General features: G+C 39.7%; 1 protein-coding gene across 2 annotated transcripts in view; it reads right to left on the bottom strand.

The window, feature by feature from the left end:
* Nucleotides 1-11,738: 11,738 nt before the first annotated feature.
* KLHL15 (kelch like family member 15) overlaps nucleotides 11,739-19,472 on the bottom strand; it is a 32,505-nt gene continuing 24,771 nt past the window's right edge. The window contains exons 3-4 of one of the 2 annotated variants that reach the window (XR_009530922.1): nucleotides 14,071-17,146; nucleotides 11,739-12,787 (exon numbers count right to left, since the gene is read on the bottom strand). Coding sequence is in view for 1 of the 2 variants with exons in the window: in XM_060087779.1 (XP_059943762.1) it covers nucleotides 16,037-17,146 (1,110 nt within the window). In the remaining variant the exon portion in view is untranslated. Of the gene's footprint in view, nucleotides 12,788-13,998; nucleotides 17,147-19,472 lie in introns of those variants that run through there. The other variant, XM_060087779.1, reaches the window with a different exon arrangement.

Raw genomic sequence — 19,472 nt, 5'->3', positions numbered from 1 at the left:
AGCAGAACAACAATTTTTAAAAAAAGCATTCTGTGGCCTGTATTTCTTAAATTATCAGAATTTTTTAAATGAAATAGTAATCTTTTAGTTTCTCCTGATTCAGCCAAGTTGAGCTCACTTTTACTTTCCTCCCTCTTCTCTTTGTTAATAAAATCTTACATTTAGATGCAGATTAATCATTTAGACTTTTAAAAATTTTGTCGTTTTTACACAATTTTGTAATTTTTTTGAACTCTGTTTCTTTACTCTCGTTATTGTGGCATATATTTTTATTAAATTTTTTTTCAAGAAGTATGTGTTGGGACTTCCCTGGTGGTCCAGTGGTTAAGATTCCACACTTCCAATGCAGAGGGCGTAGGTTCAATCCCTGGTTGGGGAACTAAGATCCCACATGCCACACAGCATGGCCAAAACAAATATAATAAAATAAAAGGTGTGTGTTGATGATATGCTTTTGAACCCTGACAGTGTGGAAGAGCGGTTCCCAACATGGGCTTAGAAGATCAGATTGCCTAGGCACCATCCTGGCTCTTAGATAAGGTACTCAATCTCTCTGGGCTTCAGTTTCCTCATCTGTAAAATGAGGATAATAAGAATTTCTGTCTTACAGGGTTGTCCATAGAGTGGATGAGTCAATATATATAAACCACTTAGAACAGTGCCTGTCACACAGGGTGTGGTTTTCTTTTTGGGGGGGGGCTGCCTCGCGTGGCATGCGGACCAGGGATCAAACCTGTGCCCCCTGCAGTGGAAACATGGACTCTTAACCACTGGACCACTGGGGAAGTCCACACAGGGTGTGTTTAATATCTGTTCCGTATTATTGTGAAAGACAATTTGGCAGGGCACGCAAATCTTTGGTTACAATCTTTTTCTCCACCAAGTCTAGCTGTTGCTCCATTTTCTTCTGAAAGCTGATGTTGCAGAGAAGCCTGAAACCAAACTGGTGTTGTTGCCTTATAGCACAGTGGTTAACAGCCCTGGTCAGACTGCCTCGGTTTGTGTCCTGGCTCTTCACCTTACCCTGGATGTGCGACCTTGGGCAAGTTACTCGACCTCTCTAATCCTTACTGTCGTCATCTGTAAAGTGGGGCAGCTCCTAGACCTCCCTGTCGTGGACCCTTTGGATTTGTTAGCCAAACCATCCTTCCTCTCTTTTATTTGTCTATTTTTTCTCACTCTAACCTGTTAATTCTGGGACGTCTAATCATAGTGCCCTCAGCCCCTGGCCAAGGATCTTCCTCCCTCCTCTTGGCCACCGTGGTGGATCCAAGGGCAAGCACAGAACATAAAGACAACCGGTGTCCTTCTGTGGTGAAACCAGAAGAGGGACCCTGCCTTTCTTCTGGGGCAACTGAGCTGGGACAACGTGAGCCCGGAGCTGCGTGTGCCGCTCTGGGGGAAGCCTGCCTGCTCCCACGCGGAATGAGAGAGCTGAGGCAGCTGGAGAGCACAGGGATCCTGACAAGATCGTCCGAGTTTCTGAATCCAGTCCACTGAAAGGCCCGCACCGCCACTTTACTGGAATGCCATGAGGGTTAAATGAGAGCGTCCACGGAAAGCACCGAGTGGCGTGTGGAACTCCAGGTGAGCCCTCGGTTAATGATGACTTGTTTTCTCCTGCCGTAATGATCACAGGGTTTTTCCCCCTTGTTAAAAGTTGTTGCCAACTGTGTCTGCGTGTAGGTAGTTCATTTTCCCTGAAGTGTGGCAAGTTCTTGCAGTCTGCAGGTACAGATCTTCCTCAAGCTTAGGAAGACCATTTTCTCAGAGACCTTTCATTGCACGTCTTGGCTGGGAACAGCGAGTACCTGGGTGCTGGTGCTCCCTCTCTGTTCTCCGTATCGATCGATCGTCTCTCTCGTTGTTCTCTCCTCCACCTCTGCCTGATGAGCTCCTGGGGGCGTGCACGTGGGGGACAGTGTTAATCCCGAGAGCGCTTGACTCCTTCCTTGGTCTACCCCCAACCCTCCTGGGCCACAGAAGGCCTGGGAGGACGAAGCCCCTGGCTGCCTTGAGGCAGCCCCTTTATCCGGAGGGGTCCCCGGGACGATGGGCTTCGGCCATTTCCCGGGCCAGGGCCTCTGTCCTTCTAGCAGCAGTGCTGGCAGGTACCTGCCATACGCGACTTCTGAGTGCAGACTTCAGGCAGAGTCGGGGGAGGAGCGGCGGCTCTGCAGGATCCCACAGACCCCTGCTGCACAGGCCTAGCCTGGGCGCTCAGAGGAAATGCAGAATCTCAGGCACCATTCAGGACCCACTGCATCCCAAGGAGCGTTTCTCACAACATCCCCAGGCGATTTGTGTGCCCATTAACCTCTGAGAAGCTTTGCTCCAGAGCACAGGCCACTTTAACCCTTTTGTTCATGATCCTTTTTTTTTTTTTTTTTTTTTTTTTGGTCTACTCACAAAGTCGTTCTTTACAGCAAAAACCTTCCCAGACTTTATCACCAGACCAGATCACGTCATGTTCTCTTTATTACTTACTTCATCTTCATGTGAATTTTCCCTTAATGTAATGTTATTATCATAGAGTGGGGGCTCCATTGCCAGGGACTAGGAGTCTTATATGCACAGTCCACACTTCACTGAAACTTTAACTTTACTAGGTCAGATTCCTGCTGTGTCCTTGGCTCGCCTCACCTTGCCATATTGTGTCAGCAGCTTCTGTTTTGTTCTTCTCTCCATAAGAGCTCAATGATTTGAATACTTTCTCCTGGAGTTTAGAAAGGTAACTAATTTGTTTCTACTCACTAACCGTGATACATTTTCTTTCTCCAGCACTGGATCAATATTGCCCACCCAACAGTAACAAAATATTAATGGCTAACATTGGTTACCACACACCATTGACATGGTTAATCTCATTGCAACTCCATCAGGTAGGTTCAAATATTCCCATTTTTTGGATGAGTTGGAATTGGGATCTTTCTCTCTCTCTTTAAGATACTTCCATTCTCATGACAAAATATTATGTATACTATAATGGGTATATAGAAATTCAATATACAATTTTGTCTACTTCTGTGTACCTCTGCATATTTCCATCAGGAAAAGGTATGTAAAAGCAAAATAAATAAGTACTGTCTGTAACAGTGGATGACTGTCCAATGTATCTCTCCAGCTCTGACCTCTCTTCTAAGCTTCATCTAGATTTATATCTAGGGACTTTTTTGACCTTTACACTTGTGAACACCTCACAAGCACTTGAGACCTGATGGGACTGAACCTGCACTCCCGCTACTTCCTCCCCAAATCGCTCTTCTACCCATCCTTCCCACTGTAATTTATGGCATCATCATATGTCCTGTACTCAAGATGGTCCCCTCTCCAGCACCTCTTGTACCCAACCCATCACCAAGTTCTGTCAGTTGTAACCTCCAGAGGATGTCCTAACCATTCGCTTCTCTGTCTGCAGTGTCAGCCACCACTGTTTTCCAAGTCATCATCACCCTTCACACTTCCCTGACCCACTCAGTGAGAGTCCCAGCTCCATCCTTATTGCCATCTGGGGACCAGACGAACCTTTAAAATATAAATCACATCGGCCACTTATTTAGAACCCTTCAATGACTTCCCATTTCCCTTAGAATAAAATACAAACTCCTCACCCAGCCTTAGGTGGCCTTGTGTGATCTGGCCCTAGTACCTCTCCCATCACATCTTGCACCACATTTCCCACCTTCCTCTCCTCAGTCCTCTTTTAGTCTCTCTGCTGCCCCACATGCTTTTTTGCTGCAGAGCTACACACCCCTGCCCACTCTCTATTTTTCGATCTTCTCTTACTCATCCTTTATATCTCCAGCTATATAGTCCTTCTTTAGAGAGACCTTTCCTAACCACCCAGTCAGAACTGGCTTCTCCTGAGTAATCTTTATAGTGCCAATTGTGGCAACCATCACAATTTGCAATTACATGTTAACTTGTGTTTAAGGGTTTAATGGCTGCCTCTCGTACTCTGAAGATAGAGAATATGAAAGCCTTTAGATCCTAGCACCTAGCACAGTGACTGGCACATAATAGGTGTTCATGAAGCATGTGGTGAAGAACTGAATCTCCTTGTCATTTTCTTCTGCACTCTGGGAAAGCATCTCAAAGATGTCTTTCACGTGAGCAGGTGAATTTTCTACCACTTCCTTTCTATTCTTTACTGACTTCATATGGATTTTAGTTCTCTTGTTGCCTTTGGAATTTTCTTAGTCTTTGAGTCAACTACCTTTTCGTCTTTTGCTCTTCATCTTCCTGTGACCTTTTGCTCCTCACGCACAGAGGTTATGATTACTTGCAATCTTTTGAAGATGCCAAGTAGTGTGACTTCCTTCTTCTGGACCTGAAAGCAAATAATTTCCCACAAATATTTCCTTTCTCTGAGTCTTCCAACTACTTCTCTTATCCCATAGTCTTTGTTTGTAAACCCCAACTTGTTTTTTCACCCAACTTCTTTTTTCACTTAAGTCATAAACAAATAAGGGAAGACCCTTCCAGACTCAGTGGGTCAACAGAATGCATGGGTTGCCTTTAGTCTCAACTTCTATCTGTTTGGGTAGCGGTTCCATCCCTTTGATACATCTGTAGTTGGAAAGTGGGTGAGTTGATGAGCACAGCTTCCAGTCCACATTTCAGCTTCTAATAGGCTCTCATTGCACCTGTTGAATTCTGGTGATTATTGCCCTCCTCTCATTGTCTCCTTCTCTGGTACTGGAAGCCAGTGGCAGTAAGTGAAACTGTTCTTCCTATGTCTGTGGTCGCCTACACTGAGTGAGTAATGGGGGAGGATATGCTTTATACCACGGCCACTTGGTCCTTACTTCCTGCCTAGTTGATTGCTGGGCTTGTTCTGTCTCAATGTGAAAATGTAAAGACAGTTGGGTAGACTGAGCGGTGGGGATGGGGGCCGGAGGGGTCAGAGGGCGCTGGTGGGGGTGAGGGGTTTCAAGGCAAGGGGCAAAACTCAGGAACAAAACTGCCTCACTTACAGTGTAGCTCCTTGGAATCAAGAGAATTGAATGCCCAGTTCTCTGGCTAGTAAAAGTCCGAATCTCTGAGTCAGGACACAGTTGGTGGAGCAATAACAATATACCTTAAAAAATATGTATTTCTCCACTTGCTCTCTTTCATGAAGGGAAGCCTGAGTATTCCATAATGTGAAGTATGGATCTATTTTTCTCAGTCTAACTCCATCTGCCTTAAAATTATTTTCAGGGCTGCTCACAATTTTATATTATGTTGCCTGTCAATCTTTCATTATTTTAATGGGTTTTTATTCTTTTCTGTAAGGTCATGGGATATTAGTGAAAAGCTGTGAGGAGTTTCACTGGAGGACTGTAATATCCAATTTTTCTCTTATCCGCTTTCAACAAAGAACTCTGTAGATCCACAGAATATTCATGAATATGATTTTTTTTCTTAACATCTGCTCCCATAGCTCTGTCAGTGAGGAATTCATCATTCCCAAAGCATTCCATATGCTTTTCCACTCTGCATTTACCCATGCAATTTCCCCTGGCACAAATCCTCTTCATTTTTTGGCCTCTAGCAATTCAAGAACAGGATGTTTCGATCCTCCTCTTCTTTTGAGCCGAGGACACTGTGACTCCATGTTTGTGAGTACAAACATTCTAATCAGAATCATGCCAACATTGATGAAATTTAATGAAGAACATATTTTCCTGAGCAAACAAATCAATTTAATTCCTTGATATCATTTTTCTGTATAATGCAGGTAAAATGTTTCTAGTATATATTTAAATTTACTTGCTTTTATTTTACTAATTATTTTCATCTGGAAAATTCTTGTTTATAAAAATGTCACCATGGAGACCTCTTTTAAAATTTGTCCCAATAGGGCTTCCCTGGTGGTGCAGTGGTTGAGAGTCCACCTGCCGATGCAGGGGACACGGGTTCGTGGCCCGGTCTGGGAAGATCCCACGTGCCACGGAGCGGCTGCGCCCGTGAGCCATGGCCACTGAGCCTGCACGTCCAGAGCCTGTGCTCCGCAACGGAGAGGCCACAACAGTGAGAGGCCCGTGTACCGCAAAAAAAAAAAAAAATTGTCCCAATAAAAAAATTTAACCTCTTACAAGTGAGTTTACTTTTATGGCAATTTTGTCTACCAATTTCCTGAGATGCAAATTTTGTGGCCCTGAATTTTGCCAAGACGTGATTCTTCTGATAGTTTTGAGCCAATAACAAATGTAGAAGAGAGTAGTGGTGACCCTCCCCATACTCCCTTGGCACTCACCCTTCAGTATACCTGCAACTCCCCACCTGAGGACTTTCTCTCAGCCAGACACCCCAGGCCAGAAGTGCTGGGGGGTTAATGTGCCTGGGAGTAACCCTGAGCCAATGACGGACAGCAGTTGGAGGATAAATATCCTAGCTTCCTTGTCCTCTGGTGAGATGACTCAGGTGAGTTCTACAGTTTTTCCCAGTACGCCGGGGAAAGGGGTGGGATTGACCCCCAGTGAAAAACTGCTTGCTGATATACTCTTTACTGGCTCATCCCCAGCCCTGTCTTATTTCCCACCTCCCTACTGATGCTTTCTGGAGTGACCTCTTAGATCATTCTAATACTCTCATTCTAGTCTCAGATGGAGTCAGCTTCCAGGGAGCCCAACCTAAGATTACAAATATAATTGTATAAAGTTTTTGCCATTGTCAGTTATATTGTGTTGATTATTTTTATGGAGTCTAAATTTTCCATGGTTGGTGTTTTTTTTTTAATTCCCAGAGATAAAAAAAAAATTTTTTAATGAGTTAAAATAAATGAGCCCCTAAATAAAAATGAGCCATTTTTTCATCTTAACAAATTTTACTAGGTGCTATTCTATGTTGATTATTTCTACCAGAACTAGAATCTACTTGAATAGAAAACTGATAGATTGGATCTGGGTGCATGCCTGGGTCAGAACCTCCTGCCTCATGTGACATCTTGTGCTTTTTTGCACATCCTTTCTTAAAAAGCCTTTTTCATATTCTCCACCTAGAGAAATCCAACTTAATCTCCATGACCAAGTAGAAATGCCAATTCCTCCATGAACCTTTTACTGATTCTCATCAATAGTAACTATAACTCTGAGCTCCCACAGCATTCCTGTTTTTCCTTCTACTTGGCACCTTGTCTTAAGTGATTTTTAGGTGTTTCTGTTTCCTCATTAGATTGAGAGCAAAGTAGATCTTTTCTTTCACTCCCACTAGCACCCACATAGCAGGTATTTAATAAAAGTTTGAACGTATGTTTTCATTACAGAAGATGGAACCCTACAAAGAAAATTCTCATAATCCAGATCTAAGGAGAATGCTATTTAGGGTTTCTTTTGAATCTGTAATGTATAACACGCTTTTCTCAATATTTTGTCTCTCAAATATATTTGATTCTTAATCATTTTGTTACATTAGTATATTTTCCATCCCTTTTTCTCTAACTTGTTTTATTTGCTTTCCGTATTTAATGAAATGTGATGATATGATTTTTAATAATTGCCAATAATTAAAGATACCTAGTCATCATTTGAAATACTATACTGAAGAGTGACAAAGCATAGTTGAAGAATCCTTCAAAATCCATAATAAAACACCAAAATATCACTGAAAAATGCATAAATGACATGAACAGGAATTCATAGAACATATATGACAAATAGACGTGAAAATTACTCAACACTCACTATAATCAAAGAAATAGTAATTAAAATACAATTTTCATCTATTAAATTGCTAATTTATTTATTTCTAAGTACAGGGTATGGTAATAGAGAAACTCAAATTCACTGCTGATGTGAGTTTAATATTGTACAACTTTCCTGGAACTTAACCTAGCAATATTTGTCAGGGACTTCAGTTCATTTTTTAATTCCATCTTACAAAACTACATTTAGGAAACAACTGTAAGTCTGGAACATATCAAATGAAAGAAATTTTTTAAATGTAGTATAGGAACAAGAGGGGCATGGTTAGATAAATTACGGTACAGCCATATTATGGAACACTAGGCAATCACTACAAATATTTTCAAAGAAATTTTAATGACTTGTGAAATTGTTTCTAATAAAATTTTATGTGGAATACAGGGTACAAATACAGGATACAAAACTAATCTCACTCATCTCCATAACACTCTGATCCCCAAGACAGCTTTCTATTGACTCCTAGGTATGAGTCACTTTCCTGTTTCTTAGCATGTCTCACAATTTTTCATTAGAAACATTTTAGATAATATATTGTAGCAACTCTGGATCCTGTGGGGTTGTTTTGCTGTTTTTTTGGTTTGTTGTGTTTGTTTAGTGACTTGCCTGGAGGAATTGTGGTGGCTATTCCCCGCCCCCCTCCCCCACCCAGGTACAACCACTGATGTCTCAGCTCACTTTTTTTTTTTTTTAACTCTTGTTTTTATTTTTAAACTGGGATGCCCAGGGATCACCGGAGTCATCACAGCTTTGTGGTCAGCCAGTGACTGGTCAGAAGTTACACTTAAACACCTTGAGCCAGTAAAGCTTCTGCCCTTTGCTGAGCAATCTGTGTGTGGCCTGGGGAATGCATTCAAAGTCTGTGCAGTTTCCAAGTCTATTACAGCTTTTATTTTCTGTGTTTGCAAGGCCTCGCATCCAGCCAGGGACAAGTAGCTTGCTAGGGCCCTCTTAGGTCTCCCCTTAGTTACACACAGCCTTGTCCATGAGCACAGCTTCCTAGACCACCAGGGTTAAAGTAAATATCTCATTCACAAGATCTCCTGGTCTGTCCACTAGTCTATTGCTAAACCCAATCACTATTGAGACCTCAGGCTAGCTGCAGTGTCGGCCACACTGACACATGGGATTCTCCACACTCCATTCCAAAGAAAGGCAGACCCCTCCAATGGCCCTGGTAGAATTTCCATGCCACAGAGCTGGGGGACAAGGAGTTAGGATGAGAACAGCCCCAGGCTAAAACATCAGACTCCCACTGTTCTTACTGAGGTTCAGTACATTTTCTTGAATAAGTGCTTCTCAAGTTGTTGGATGCCTTTGGTCAATTTCCAGAGTCTTTACATTTTTTTTGGCAAGATTGTTCACTTTTATCATTGTTTTTTAGGGAGAGGATTTGCTGAGCTCCTTAGTTGGCCATTCTGGAAGTCCTGCTCCTTAAATCATACAAGTTGTACAAATTAATTACACAAACTTATCTTACTCCTGGGGGGAGAAGGTGGGACCTTCCTTGGGATGTGAAATCCCCAGGGTAATGTTGCCTTGGCAAGATTTTCACTTCAAGCCTGGAAGCTAACTGGAGCTGCAGGAGTTAAGTCCTACTTTGTAAACCAGAGTGCCTGAATCAGTGGTCCTCTGTGCTTGTTTTCTTTCAGTTACTCCTTAGCCAGGCTTTCTCAAGAGCATTCATGGATCATATACATTCCATGAAAAAAAGAGCTCCGTGGTCAAATGTTTGATTTATACCTAGCTAAACGAAATCAAATGAATTTACATAAGGACTTCTCACAGCCTTTTAACATGCTGTTTGAGATTCTCTGAGAAACGATATGTAGGGTTTCCTCAAATTATTGTGACCACTGAACACTATCCCCCCATCAGAGCATTTCAGGGGATTAATGACCTGCAAAACACCCTTTGGTCTTGTTTCATTTGACATTTTCAGCCTGGGTCAGAAATACTGGATATTAAGGGAAGAGCTATCTGTTGACAACTGTGATAGCTGTATGCATCAACCTTTTAGACATAGGAGCGATGGTGGTGGAAACTGAATGGAGGGAAATTCCTCTGGGAGGTCAATTTTGGCAGACAATCTAGCTCTCTAATACAGCTGCCCCTCCTCACCAGGAGTATTTCATTGGTGATCTTCCAAGTTTCTGGGTTCTATTTTTATTAAGGCAGACTTATCACGTGCCAGACATTAAGTCAGACTCTTGGAAAATAAAAAGACAGCATCTGTCCTCAATGAGTACAGTTAAAGGTAAGGTAAAGAAGACATTTATAATCAAGTTTTAGAGGAGGTGGGGTCTAGGTATCCACAAGGTGCTATGGTAAGACCAAGGGGACATTTAAAAAAGATGACAAAGGCCATGATGCCCAGGCTGGTTCTTGAAGGCCAAGAAAGGGTTAGCCAGGAAAAGAGGGACAGATCATGTGTGAAGGCAGAGAGGCTGGAGAGAACATGGCATGTTCAGGGAACTCCCAGCAGCTTGCATAGCTAGAGAATAGGGCACAGGAGAGACTGAACAGGTATGAAGGGCATGCTAGGTTTGAATCTTATTCTCATGGTGAAGGGGGATTATTAAATGCTGTTGAATCTCAGGATCAGATTTACCTTTTGAAAGGTCACTCTGCAAGCAGTGTAGAAAATGGATTGTGGAGGTAGAAGATCAGAGAGAAAGCTCCACGAGGCCAGTATGGATGGCAAGGTGAGGGCAGTTGAGAGCTTAAAGTGATAGGAGTGGGTGAAGTAAGACGTTGGGGTGAAGCAGGAGAGAGGCAATGGTAGCGCCACATAATAATACATGGAATACAGGACAAGGGGCAGGTTTGGGGGGGAGAAGATAATGTACTGAGGTTTGCACTTGTTCAGTTTGAGATTCCGATAAAACATGTGAGAGGTGTTCAGAAGATGGTTGGAACTCTGGGTTGAGAAATAGAGATTTAACAGGTATCAGAATAAAAGTGGTAGGTGAAGCCATAGATGTGGGTGAAACTGGACAGGGAATGTATAGACTGAGAAAAAAGCAGAGACAAAAACCCTGAGGAACTATATTATCTCCCTCTTCCAAATGCCTACAGAATCTTTTTGTAACTCATATAGCAATAAACATTTAGCTCAGTGCCTATTATGTACAAAAAGTATCATGCTAGATATGAGGGTACAAAGAGGAATAAAAGAAGGTCCCTTCATCCAAGGAGACTATGTTCTAATTGTGGAAGGAATTACACCCAACTAGTATGCAAAATGAAATGAAATAAGAGCTATAAATGTGTTGAGCATAGAAGAGGCAATTAATTCAATGGAAGAGATAAAACATGTTTCAGAAGAGGAGGAGAGCATTTGAGTTGGGCTTTGCAAAATAAGTGGACTTTGCAAGCAGGGAAGGGGAAACAAGGCAAGCGATTTGAAGCTGGAAATTAGCAAAGATCACAACAGAATAGAGTGCTGGAAGTGATAGAAAGAGGTGGGAAAGGTGGCTTGAGGCCAGGATCCAGGGAATCCTGTCCAGGTTTCTCAGGAGCCCATTTTAAAGAAGGCACACATGTGCCTAAATATATCCAAGTGCTTGCGTTGCAACAGATTCATTTCTACTGGATTCCCTAATTTCAGAAATGCCTTTAAGAACAATGAATCAAAAATGCTAAAGGAAATCTAAAAATCACCAAACTAAGGCTTGAGGGCTTATAAATGCTTTTTCTCAGTTCTCTATTTCCATTCTGCAAAACTCTGTTAGTGGAACTTTAATTACTTGGCTTCACTATAAAATTTCCATTGCATGTAAGTGTAAATAATTTCACTCAAATGCTCTCATTTCAATCTGTGGCTGAAAGCATTGGTAGAAATTACATTTTTGTGGCACTTCCTTGGCACGTTGAAGGAAAACAAAATGTATACTGTTAATCAAGTCATGAGTGACTTTGAAAGTGATAGATTATATCAAGATAGTAAATAATAAGAGATGAAGTATATTTTAAAGATTAAAAATATTTTATTTAAACTTTTCTTCATAAACACTTTTAACATTTTTTTCAATTCAAAAACAGAATGGATAGCATAAACATGTTTTGAATAGATTATATTCACGGCTTGGGAAAAATTACCTGACAAAAATGTAAAGGCTTCCAAAACAGGTATAAAAGGCAAACCTTAAATTATTCTAAGATTTTTAAATCGGCCCTAGGATTATTTGACTACTGGCCCAAAATGTACCTAAAGGTCAAAATATTTTTTCTATAGACAAAATATGCCCAAGGGGTATAGGGCATATACAAGTTAGATAGAAAATAACCTCTCTGATCACCTCACTGGAACATTCCTTCAGAAAGCAAACACCTAATCCTTACTGATATACTGATTAATAAGGTTTTTAATGTAGTTGTTCCCAAAGATGTAAAAAGAAAATCTAAGAACATTAAGGAGGAACAAACAAAGCTGATGGCATTCTCTCAATGTTACTCGTGTAATATTGAAGTTATACTGGTATACTGAAAGGAAACGACTTCCATGAGTTTACCTATTCCAGTCTATGTCTATTGAATATTTGACTTTATAAACTCTTGATAAACTAATTTTTCAGAACTTTCATTTTTAAGATAAATCTCTTTTTAGAAGATATTTATCCCCAAACCAACTCTAATCTGATAGAATGCATGATCCCTAAAAATGTTCAGAGTACAAAAAAAAAATGTATAATAGGCAAACAGGAAAAATGGCACTAGCAGTTTTACTGCCATATAGCCCTCATTTATATCTAATTTACACTATTATCTATGTTGTGTTTTACTTCAGTCTAAAATTTTAAATTACGTATTCTCAAAAGAGCTAGTCTTTTCTGAGAGATAGCTTATAAACTGAAATAACAAATTATATTATAAACTGAAATGTTATGACCTACAACCACATATACATATATAAAAATAGTCCCACTGAACGTCTGACATGTTTAGATAATGCAGCTCAAATAATTTGTTATAAAATATTTTAAAGCTTAGTTTCATGTAATTAAGACAAAACCATTTTTACCACTTCTGCCCACACAAATGTGTGTGTCCTTTCCTATGACTCGAGCAGGCTTCCCAGAATGAGGTGTCCAAAGGTGCTGCTTTAGAAAAGATAAGTGAAGGGCTCAGTCAATATTTCACAAGTTATAGTAACACTCACACAGAGTAATGAGGACACAGAGAAAGCTGTCTCAAGAAAAGCTAATAATTCTATTAATTAAGCTTTACTTTTTAAAAACCAGTAGTATTTCTTCCAATACAAAACCTTCAACGTGAGAATCTTGAATTTTATGAAAAGGTTGTAGTGCAAGGATTTTCTTTAAGCAGATTAAAATAAAAACTTAGGTCAAAGACATGGAAGAGAACAAACTTTCTAATTAAGATGCAATTAACAAAAATCAGCTATTTTTGTAAAGTCTGGCATTTAAAATGTAAAGTGAAAATTAACACACAAAGATCACAGCAATTACACTGTATAGTTTTAAATCTTACTGAATTTTTAAAAAGCTATTTTGAGCACATATAATGTATATAAACAAAAATGGTTCCAAATGAAGCACACAAAAAATAAACTTGAAAAAAATTCTATGAAAAATTTTTCCATAGTTTAGTATAACAAAAATAAATCTCTTTCAGCAATTAAACCATAATTTTAAAAGGGAATGTACGTTAATCATGGATTTAAAATAACCTAAATTAGCACTACATATAAACAGAAGAGTTTTCTCATACATTCAGAACCCAAGCAATAACAACTATTCTTAAAGCTCAAAACTGATTACAGCTAACATCAGGTCAGACATGACTTACGTGTGAAGCTAAACCCAGAGTTAGTTCAAGTTAAAAGATTTCACAAATTTTCCAAAACATGAACTTTGATCTTGGCCTTGTGTTTTTACAATGAAGACCAAGAATATTCAATTGTTTGCCCAGATCTTACTTTAACTAGGACTACGAAGTCATATCTAAGCAATTAAAGAGAACCACCACTGGAGTGTAAAAGCCTGATAGGGTACCCTGTCTCGGTCTTTTCCAGCAAAAGACAACAATGAGGAAAATAATGAAGACGTTACTGTTATTTTCTTTAAAGCAAGATGGCACACATATAAAACACTAAGCCAACTAATATATTAGAAAAAGAATTAAATGGCTAATCTAACTCCTAGTTTTCAAAAATAAAATGACTAAAAATGATTTTTAAGATGTAGAAAAAGACTTTTACCCATATTACCATGGGAAACATGATACTGAATTTCATTTTTAGAAACTGAAAGTAAATGATAGGACAACTTAATAAAAATTTAAGTCTCATATACAAAAGAATATTAACTTGATTTCTAAAGCCAATCCCAATGTTTCGCTTTTTTAAAAATTACTTATGTACCTGACTGTTTCTAGCCTCCAGTTGTAGAGTTTTAAAATCAGGGTTTTTTCATAATTGTCTATTTTAATTGCAAAACTGAAACAAGTCTTCACATTTCCATGACTTCACTCTTCCATTTCATATTCAGTGGTGGCAGCAGCAAAAAAAAAAAAAAAAAGTGAAACTAGAAAATTTATACAACAGCCATATAGAAGGCATTGCAATATTGCACCAATATCCTAAGGTCTGGCAAGTTTTGCCAGTGTAGATCTAGACTGTATCATATATAGAGTCTACTCAGAAGAAAATGGCATCAATTTGAATGATCCACTCCCTGGTTATTCTTGCTTAATTTTGACAACTATATGTTTTTTCTTCGAGTTTAAAGAGTTGAAAGGTGCGGCTAATCCTAAAACACTTATTATAAATGCTTTAAAACAGTTATTCTTGATCCATTCTGAACTTTGAGGTTACTATCCTTCATGCTAGTAGCTTTCAGTAAATAAAACAAAAGCTGAGGGCTTACATCCCCAGTGCCACTAAATATTTTGTACTAAATAAACAAGTAGATATGACCAGTTAAGATTATAATTCTACTCCTTACCTCTAAGTCAAAACTGAGCTCAAATTTTCCACAAGTTGCTACTTTCCATTCAATAACAGATGCAGCAGCCTTATTGAATGTAAAGAACGGGAGTTGCACTTACTTTTAAGGGGCCTTTATTTAGGACTCTGGTATTACCTAAATTCTCTTTAAAAGTGCTTGCACGCTGCAGGGCCAGGGCTTGTCATATACCACTCCAATTCTCACTAAAAACAGGGTAACATTAAACAGACTGCAAAGAAAAACATTTTCAAAAAGAAGACATACATCGATGAGCAACATTAACGTTTACTTTTGAAAATAAAACATAAAATGTTAGTTTTCAGGGCTTCCCTGGTGGCTCAGTGGTTGAGAGTCCGCCTGCCGATGCAGGGGACACGGGTTCGTGCCCCGGTCCGGGAAGATCCCACATGCCGCGGAGCGGCTGGGCCCGTGAGCCATGGCCGCTGAGCCTGCGCGTCCGGAGCCTGTGCTCCGCAACGGGAGAGGCCACAATGGTGAGAGGCCCGCGTACCGCAAAAAAAAAAAAAAAAGTTAGTTTTCATAAAACCATACATGTTTCAGGAATATAAGCAGTTTGAATATTACTGAATCAGTATGGACTGAAGATAGGCTACTCTGATACCAAACAAGGACTCCAGTTATTTTAACTTTCCAAAAATGTTAATACATGAAAAGACATTACATCTAGAATACAACAAGTATGGCAAACCGTGTGTGCAAGTGCACTAGCTTAAAAATATAGAATCCTAACCACGCATAAAAGGGGATGTGCCTTATATATTCATAAGATGTAAGCAAGTATGGATATGCATTCACTAACACAATGCAGATAAGAGAAGGCAGCTTAGAAATAGTGTTCTGAATATAAAAAAGTTAAATTTATAGAAAATTTATATTTTTGCATTTTCAGCAAAAAGCCATGCAAAAAGGTCAAGAGTGTTAAACTTAAAAAATAAAATCAAAAAGTCTAACAGACTGCAATACACTGAAATAAATGTTCAAAAAGATTTCAGATAGAGATAGGAACTGAAATTACATCCAGTGACACTTTTCAGGTCTTCTCTTAGAAGATGCATGACTCCTACACTGACATTTGAAAGAAATGTTTAAAGCATAACATCAACTTCCCAGATAAGTGAATCATTCTATTAAACTGCTTCTGGAAGTAGTTTCAAGAGCTAGTGCTTAGAATTGACTTATTGCATGAGTTTGAGGCCACTAAAAAGAAAAAAAAGGATGTGAGAACAGAATGAAATTATTTTTATATATTAGACCAATGGCTTTGATAGCAAAACTAGTGAGGTTTTTCTTATGTTTCTTAATTAACTACTTTGTCTCAAACATTTTTTGTTTGGCTTTTTTGAAGGGAGAAAGATGCCATTAATTGCAACGTCTGACCTCGTCCAGTATATATTCTGGAAAATGCAGGTTGCATACTTGTAAACCATCCAGCTTGCAGGGCATCCGCGGGTACTCATCTTCCTTCCATTTGTTTTCATCCGGGTCAAAAGTGAGAATAGAATCGCTGTAATGACCATTGTAGCAAAGACCTCCAAGAACCATTATCTGTTTGTCCAGCACAGTCACACCATGGCCACTTCTACCAATTGGCATGGACGCCAAGATGGTCCACTGATCAGTCTCTGGGTTGTACACTTCTGTGGAAGGGCATCCCTGAGACTCAAAAGAGGCCCTCAAGATCACACAGACACCACCGAAGACATAAAGCTTGCCGTTGTAAGAAATCATCTTGTGAAAGCATCTAGCGTAATTCATTTTGCTCTTATTCTCCCAACAGTTGGTAACTACTTGAGTTCTCCTGGTCCGCTGTTCTATGGTCCCTTCTTTACTGGGGTCAAACACGCACACTTGTTTGGAGGTGGAAGATGAGGTGATTCCACCAGTGATAAACAACTTGTTATTGAGCACTGTCCCCTCATGTCCATATTTGTTAACTGGATAAGGATCCACAAATTCCCACTTATCATTCGTGATATCATATCTCTCTGTTGAATAGAAAGTCTCATCTCTGGTTCTGCCTGCTACAGCGTAAATAAACTTTCCAATAACACCAACTGCAAATTCTGAACGTGGTACAGACATGTCTGCCATCCGGAGCCAAGAGTTTTGTCTCGGGTCATACCTGAACACTTTGGAAGAAGCATGGAATTCGCCATCTGGGCCCAGTTCTTCCCCACCCAACAAGAACACGAAGTTATTCACGATAGCAAGGCAGTCCGGACGCAGAGGTACTTGTGGGCCCTCCAGTTCCCACCAGACTCTTGGTTTCTTTAAGAGAAGTATTTTACTGTTAACCATGCTATGTCCAATCATGCCTCGGAATACTGTAGTTTGGGGTTTGGCAGAGCGGATGCGGCTTGATTTCATGTCCAACAGAGGCTGCTGGTGAACGTTCTGAAAGTAATTCAAGGCTTGATCAACTTCATAGCGCAGCTGTCGGGAGTATCTATAAAATTCTGATGTCTTAACCTAAGAATACAAGTAAAATAATTTAACAACAAAAACAAAAAACAAAAACAAAACATCAATGGCAAACAAAATATCAAAGCCCACTAAGATGATTAGCTTATGATTTTAAGCTACTTTACTAAAACTGATTTCCTGTTAAGATCACATACTTTCTTTTTATTATTTTTTTTACACAGCTTTTATCATATTTGTTTTTGAAATTTGTATTTGTACTAATTTATGCACATTCCCAATCTTTTTAAAAGTAAACAAGTTATTTTCCAGGCACAAGCTAAATTCCTCTAACAAAAAAATGTATTAATCATCTAATATATGTCGGGACCTGGGCTACAAATGATGGCTATACAAGGACAAGTAGCGGTTTCAGAGTAGAGGAAACGTTGGCCTTGCTTTTCTTAACCACAAGGAACACTGTAAGAACACCCATGGCTGAATAATTGGGGGAATTAAGTTAGTGAGTTAGTAAAAATTTAAATACACACAAAATTCTCAGTTGGTTTTTGACATAAAAACTTGGTCTGCGGGGCTTCCCTGGTGGCACAGTGGTTGAGAATCTGCCTGCCGATGCAGGGGACACAGGTTCGTGCCCCAGTCCGGGAAGATCCCACATGCCGCGGAGTGGCTGGGCCCGTGAGCCATGGCCGCTGAGCCTGCGTGTCCGGAGCCTGTGCTCCGCAACGGGAGAGGCCCGCGTACCACAAAAAAAAAACAAAAAAACCTTGGTCTGATATCATTAACTCCTATAGTAATAATTCAGTTGACAAGAAAAGGTCAAACTTTTTCCTTTTTTTGCGGGGGGTTGGAACTACCGAATTATAATGACTGCTAACATCTTATGAAGCACTTTTAAGTATCATGCTAACTTCTGTGGGGAGATTAAAAAAAAAAGAGTATAAGATGTGGTCCATTTCCTCAAAGAACTTAAAAGAGTATATTTCAGGAAATGAAAACAAATACACATCTACCAGTTTTAAGTAAATGAGGCAACTGACAGTTAGGTATGAAGCTGTATAGCACATCTGTGAGTGCTACGAACTTTAGATACAGAACATATCAAACTGGTCCAAAACATTCAAGGGATGTTTTGTGAAAGAGGTAGGAAGTTGGAAACCAAGCAGAAACAGCCTGTATCATAATGACAAGGGTGAGATAAGAGGGCTAGGACTTGGATGGTTACCATTTGGATACTGTAGAGATAAAATCGACAGATTTTATACTTTTTCTCTTTATTGAAATTGTTCACTATTATTATTTGCTGTGGTTTCTTTCACAGTTATTTTGCTAGGAAGAATTAGATTGTATGTCCAATCATTGTGATCATATGATTAATTCTTTGTATTAAGAACAATTATACTATCTTTTCTCTTAGAGGGGTCATTAGGCTAACAAATTAAATATTTAAGTGCCTACTGTGCACAGCCAGTAGTCTGACTGCTACACAGGTTTTGAAGTAACAGAATCAGCATAGTAATTAAGCACCACATCAAGCAGCCCAGTATGGTGATTAAGAATTCGATTTAGGAAATATCTGACTTTGCCACTCACAAGCTGTGTGATTTTGGGCAAGTGACTCAGTATCTTTAAGCCAGTTTCCTCATCTGTATTACTGGGACAATAGCACCTACACCTCATAACCCTAAGGTAGGAGACAGCCAAGATAATCCTACGCGGAAAGGACTTAGTATGGTGCCTGTCATGTGGCAGTGCAGAAAAAATTACAGCTGTTATTAGCTATTATTACTGACCAGGGGACATCTGTGGAAGTGTCACTCAATTTACATTAATGCATCTGATGATGTGCGTTTGTTTGTGTATATATTAAGTCTTCCAGAAAGTAGAGGAGAAATGGGAAAAACTGTTACTTTGTATCTAATCCTCACCAGAAAAGCATGACTGATGACATGCAAGTAGGAGGAAGCTTTAGAGGAAGCAGCCATGTTGTTTGGAGATCAAGAAAGAAAGGAAGGGGAATGCTGCCCATAATGGATAGGCAGATTTCAAGATTTTCAAAGGAAAAATAGGATCAATTCCAAGATCAGAAGCTGTGTAAAGAAGCTCGAGAAGGCTTGGAGGCTCTCAAAAGCATAATGCTGACTGCATAATTGCAAAACATACTGATGAGGGGAAGAAAGGGGGAAAGTATCTAAAAAATCTGATGTGCTGCAGAGAGCTTTCTGGAATTCGGATGTTAAAAAACCACTTACGACAGATGGTAAAAAACAGGCACATAAAACAAGTATTATAAAGAGTGAAATGGAGCTGTAAGAATATTGTGAACAAAGCTAAAGCCTAAGGGGGAACTGTGACTTTACAAAGTGCCAGATAG

Source organism: Mesoplodon densirostris, chromosome X (assembly GCF_025265405.1).
Source record: "Mesoplodon densirostris isolate mMesDen1 chromosome X, mMesDen1 primary haplotype, whole genome shotgun sequence".
NCBI classification, from domain to species: Eukaryota; Metazoa; Chordata; class Mammalia; order Artiodactyla; family Ziphiidae; genus Mesoplodon; species Mesoplodon densirostris.
This window is presented reverse-complemented; position numbering and strand designations above follow the sequence as displayed.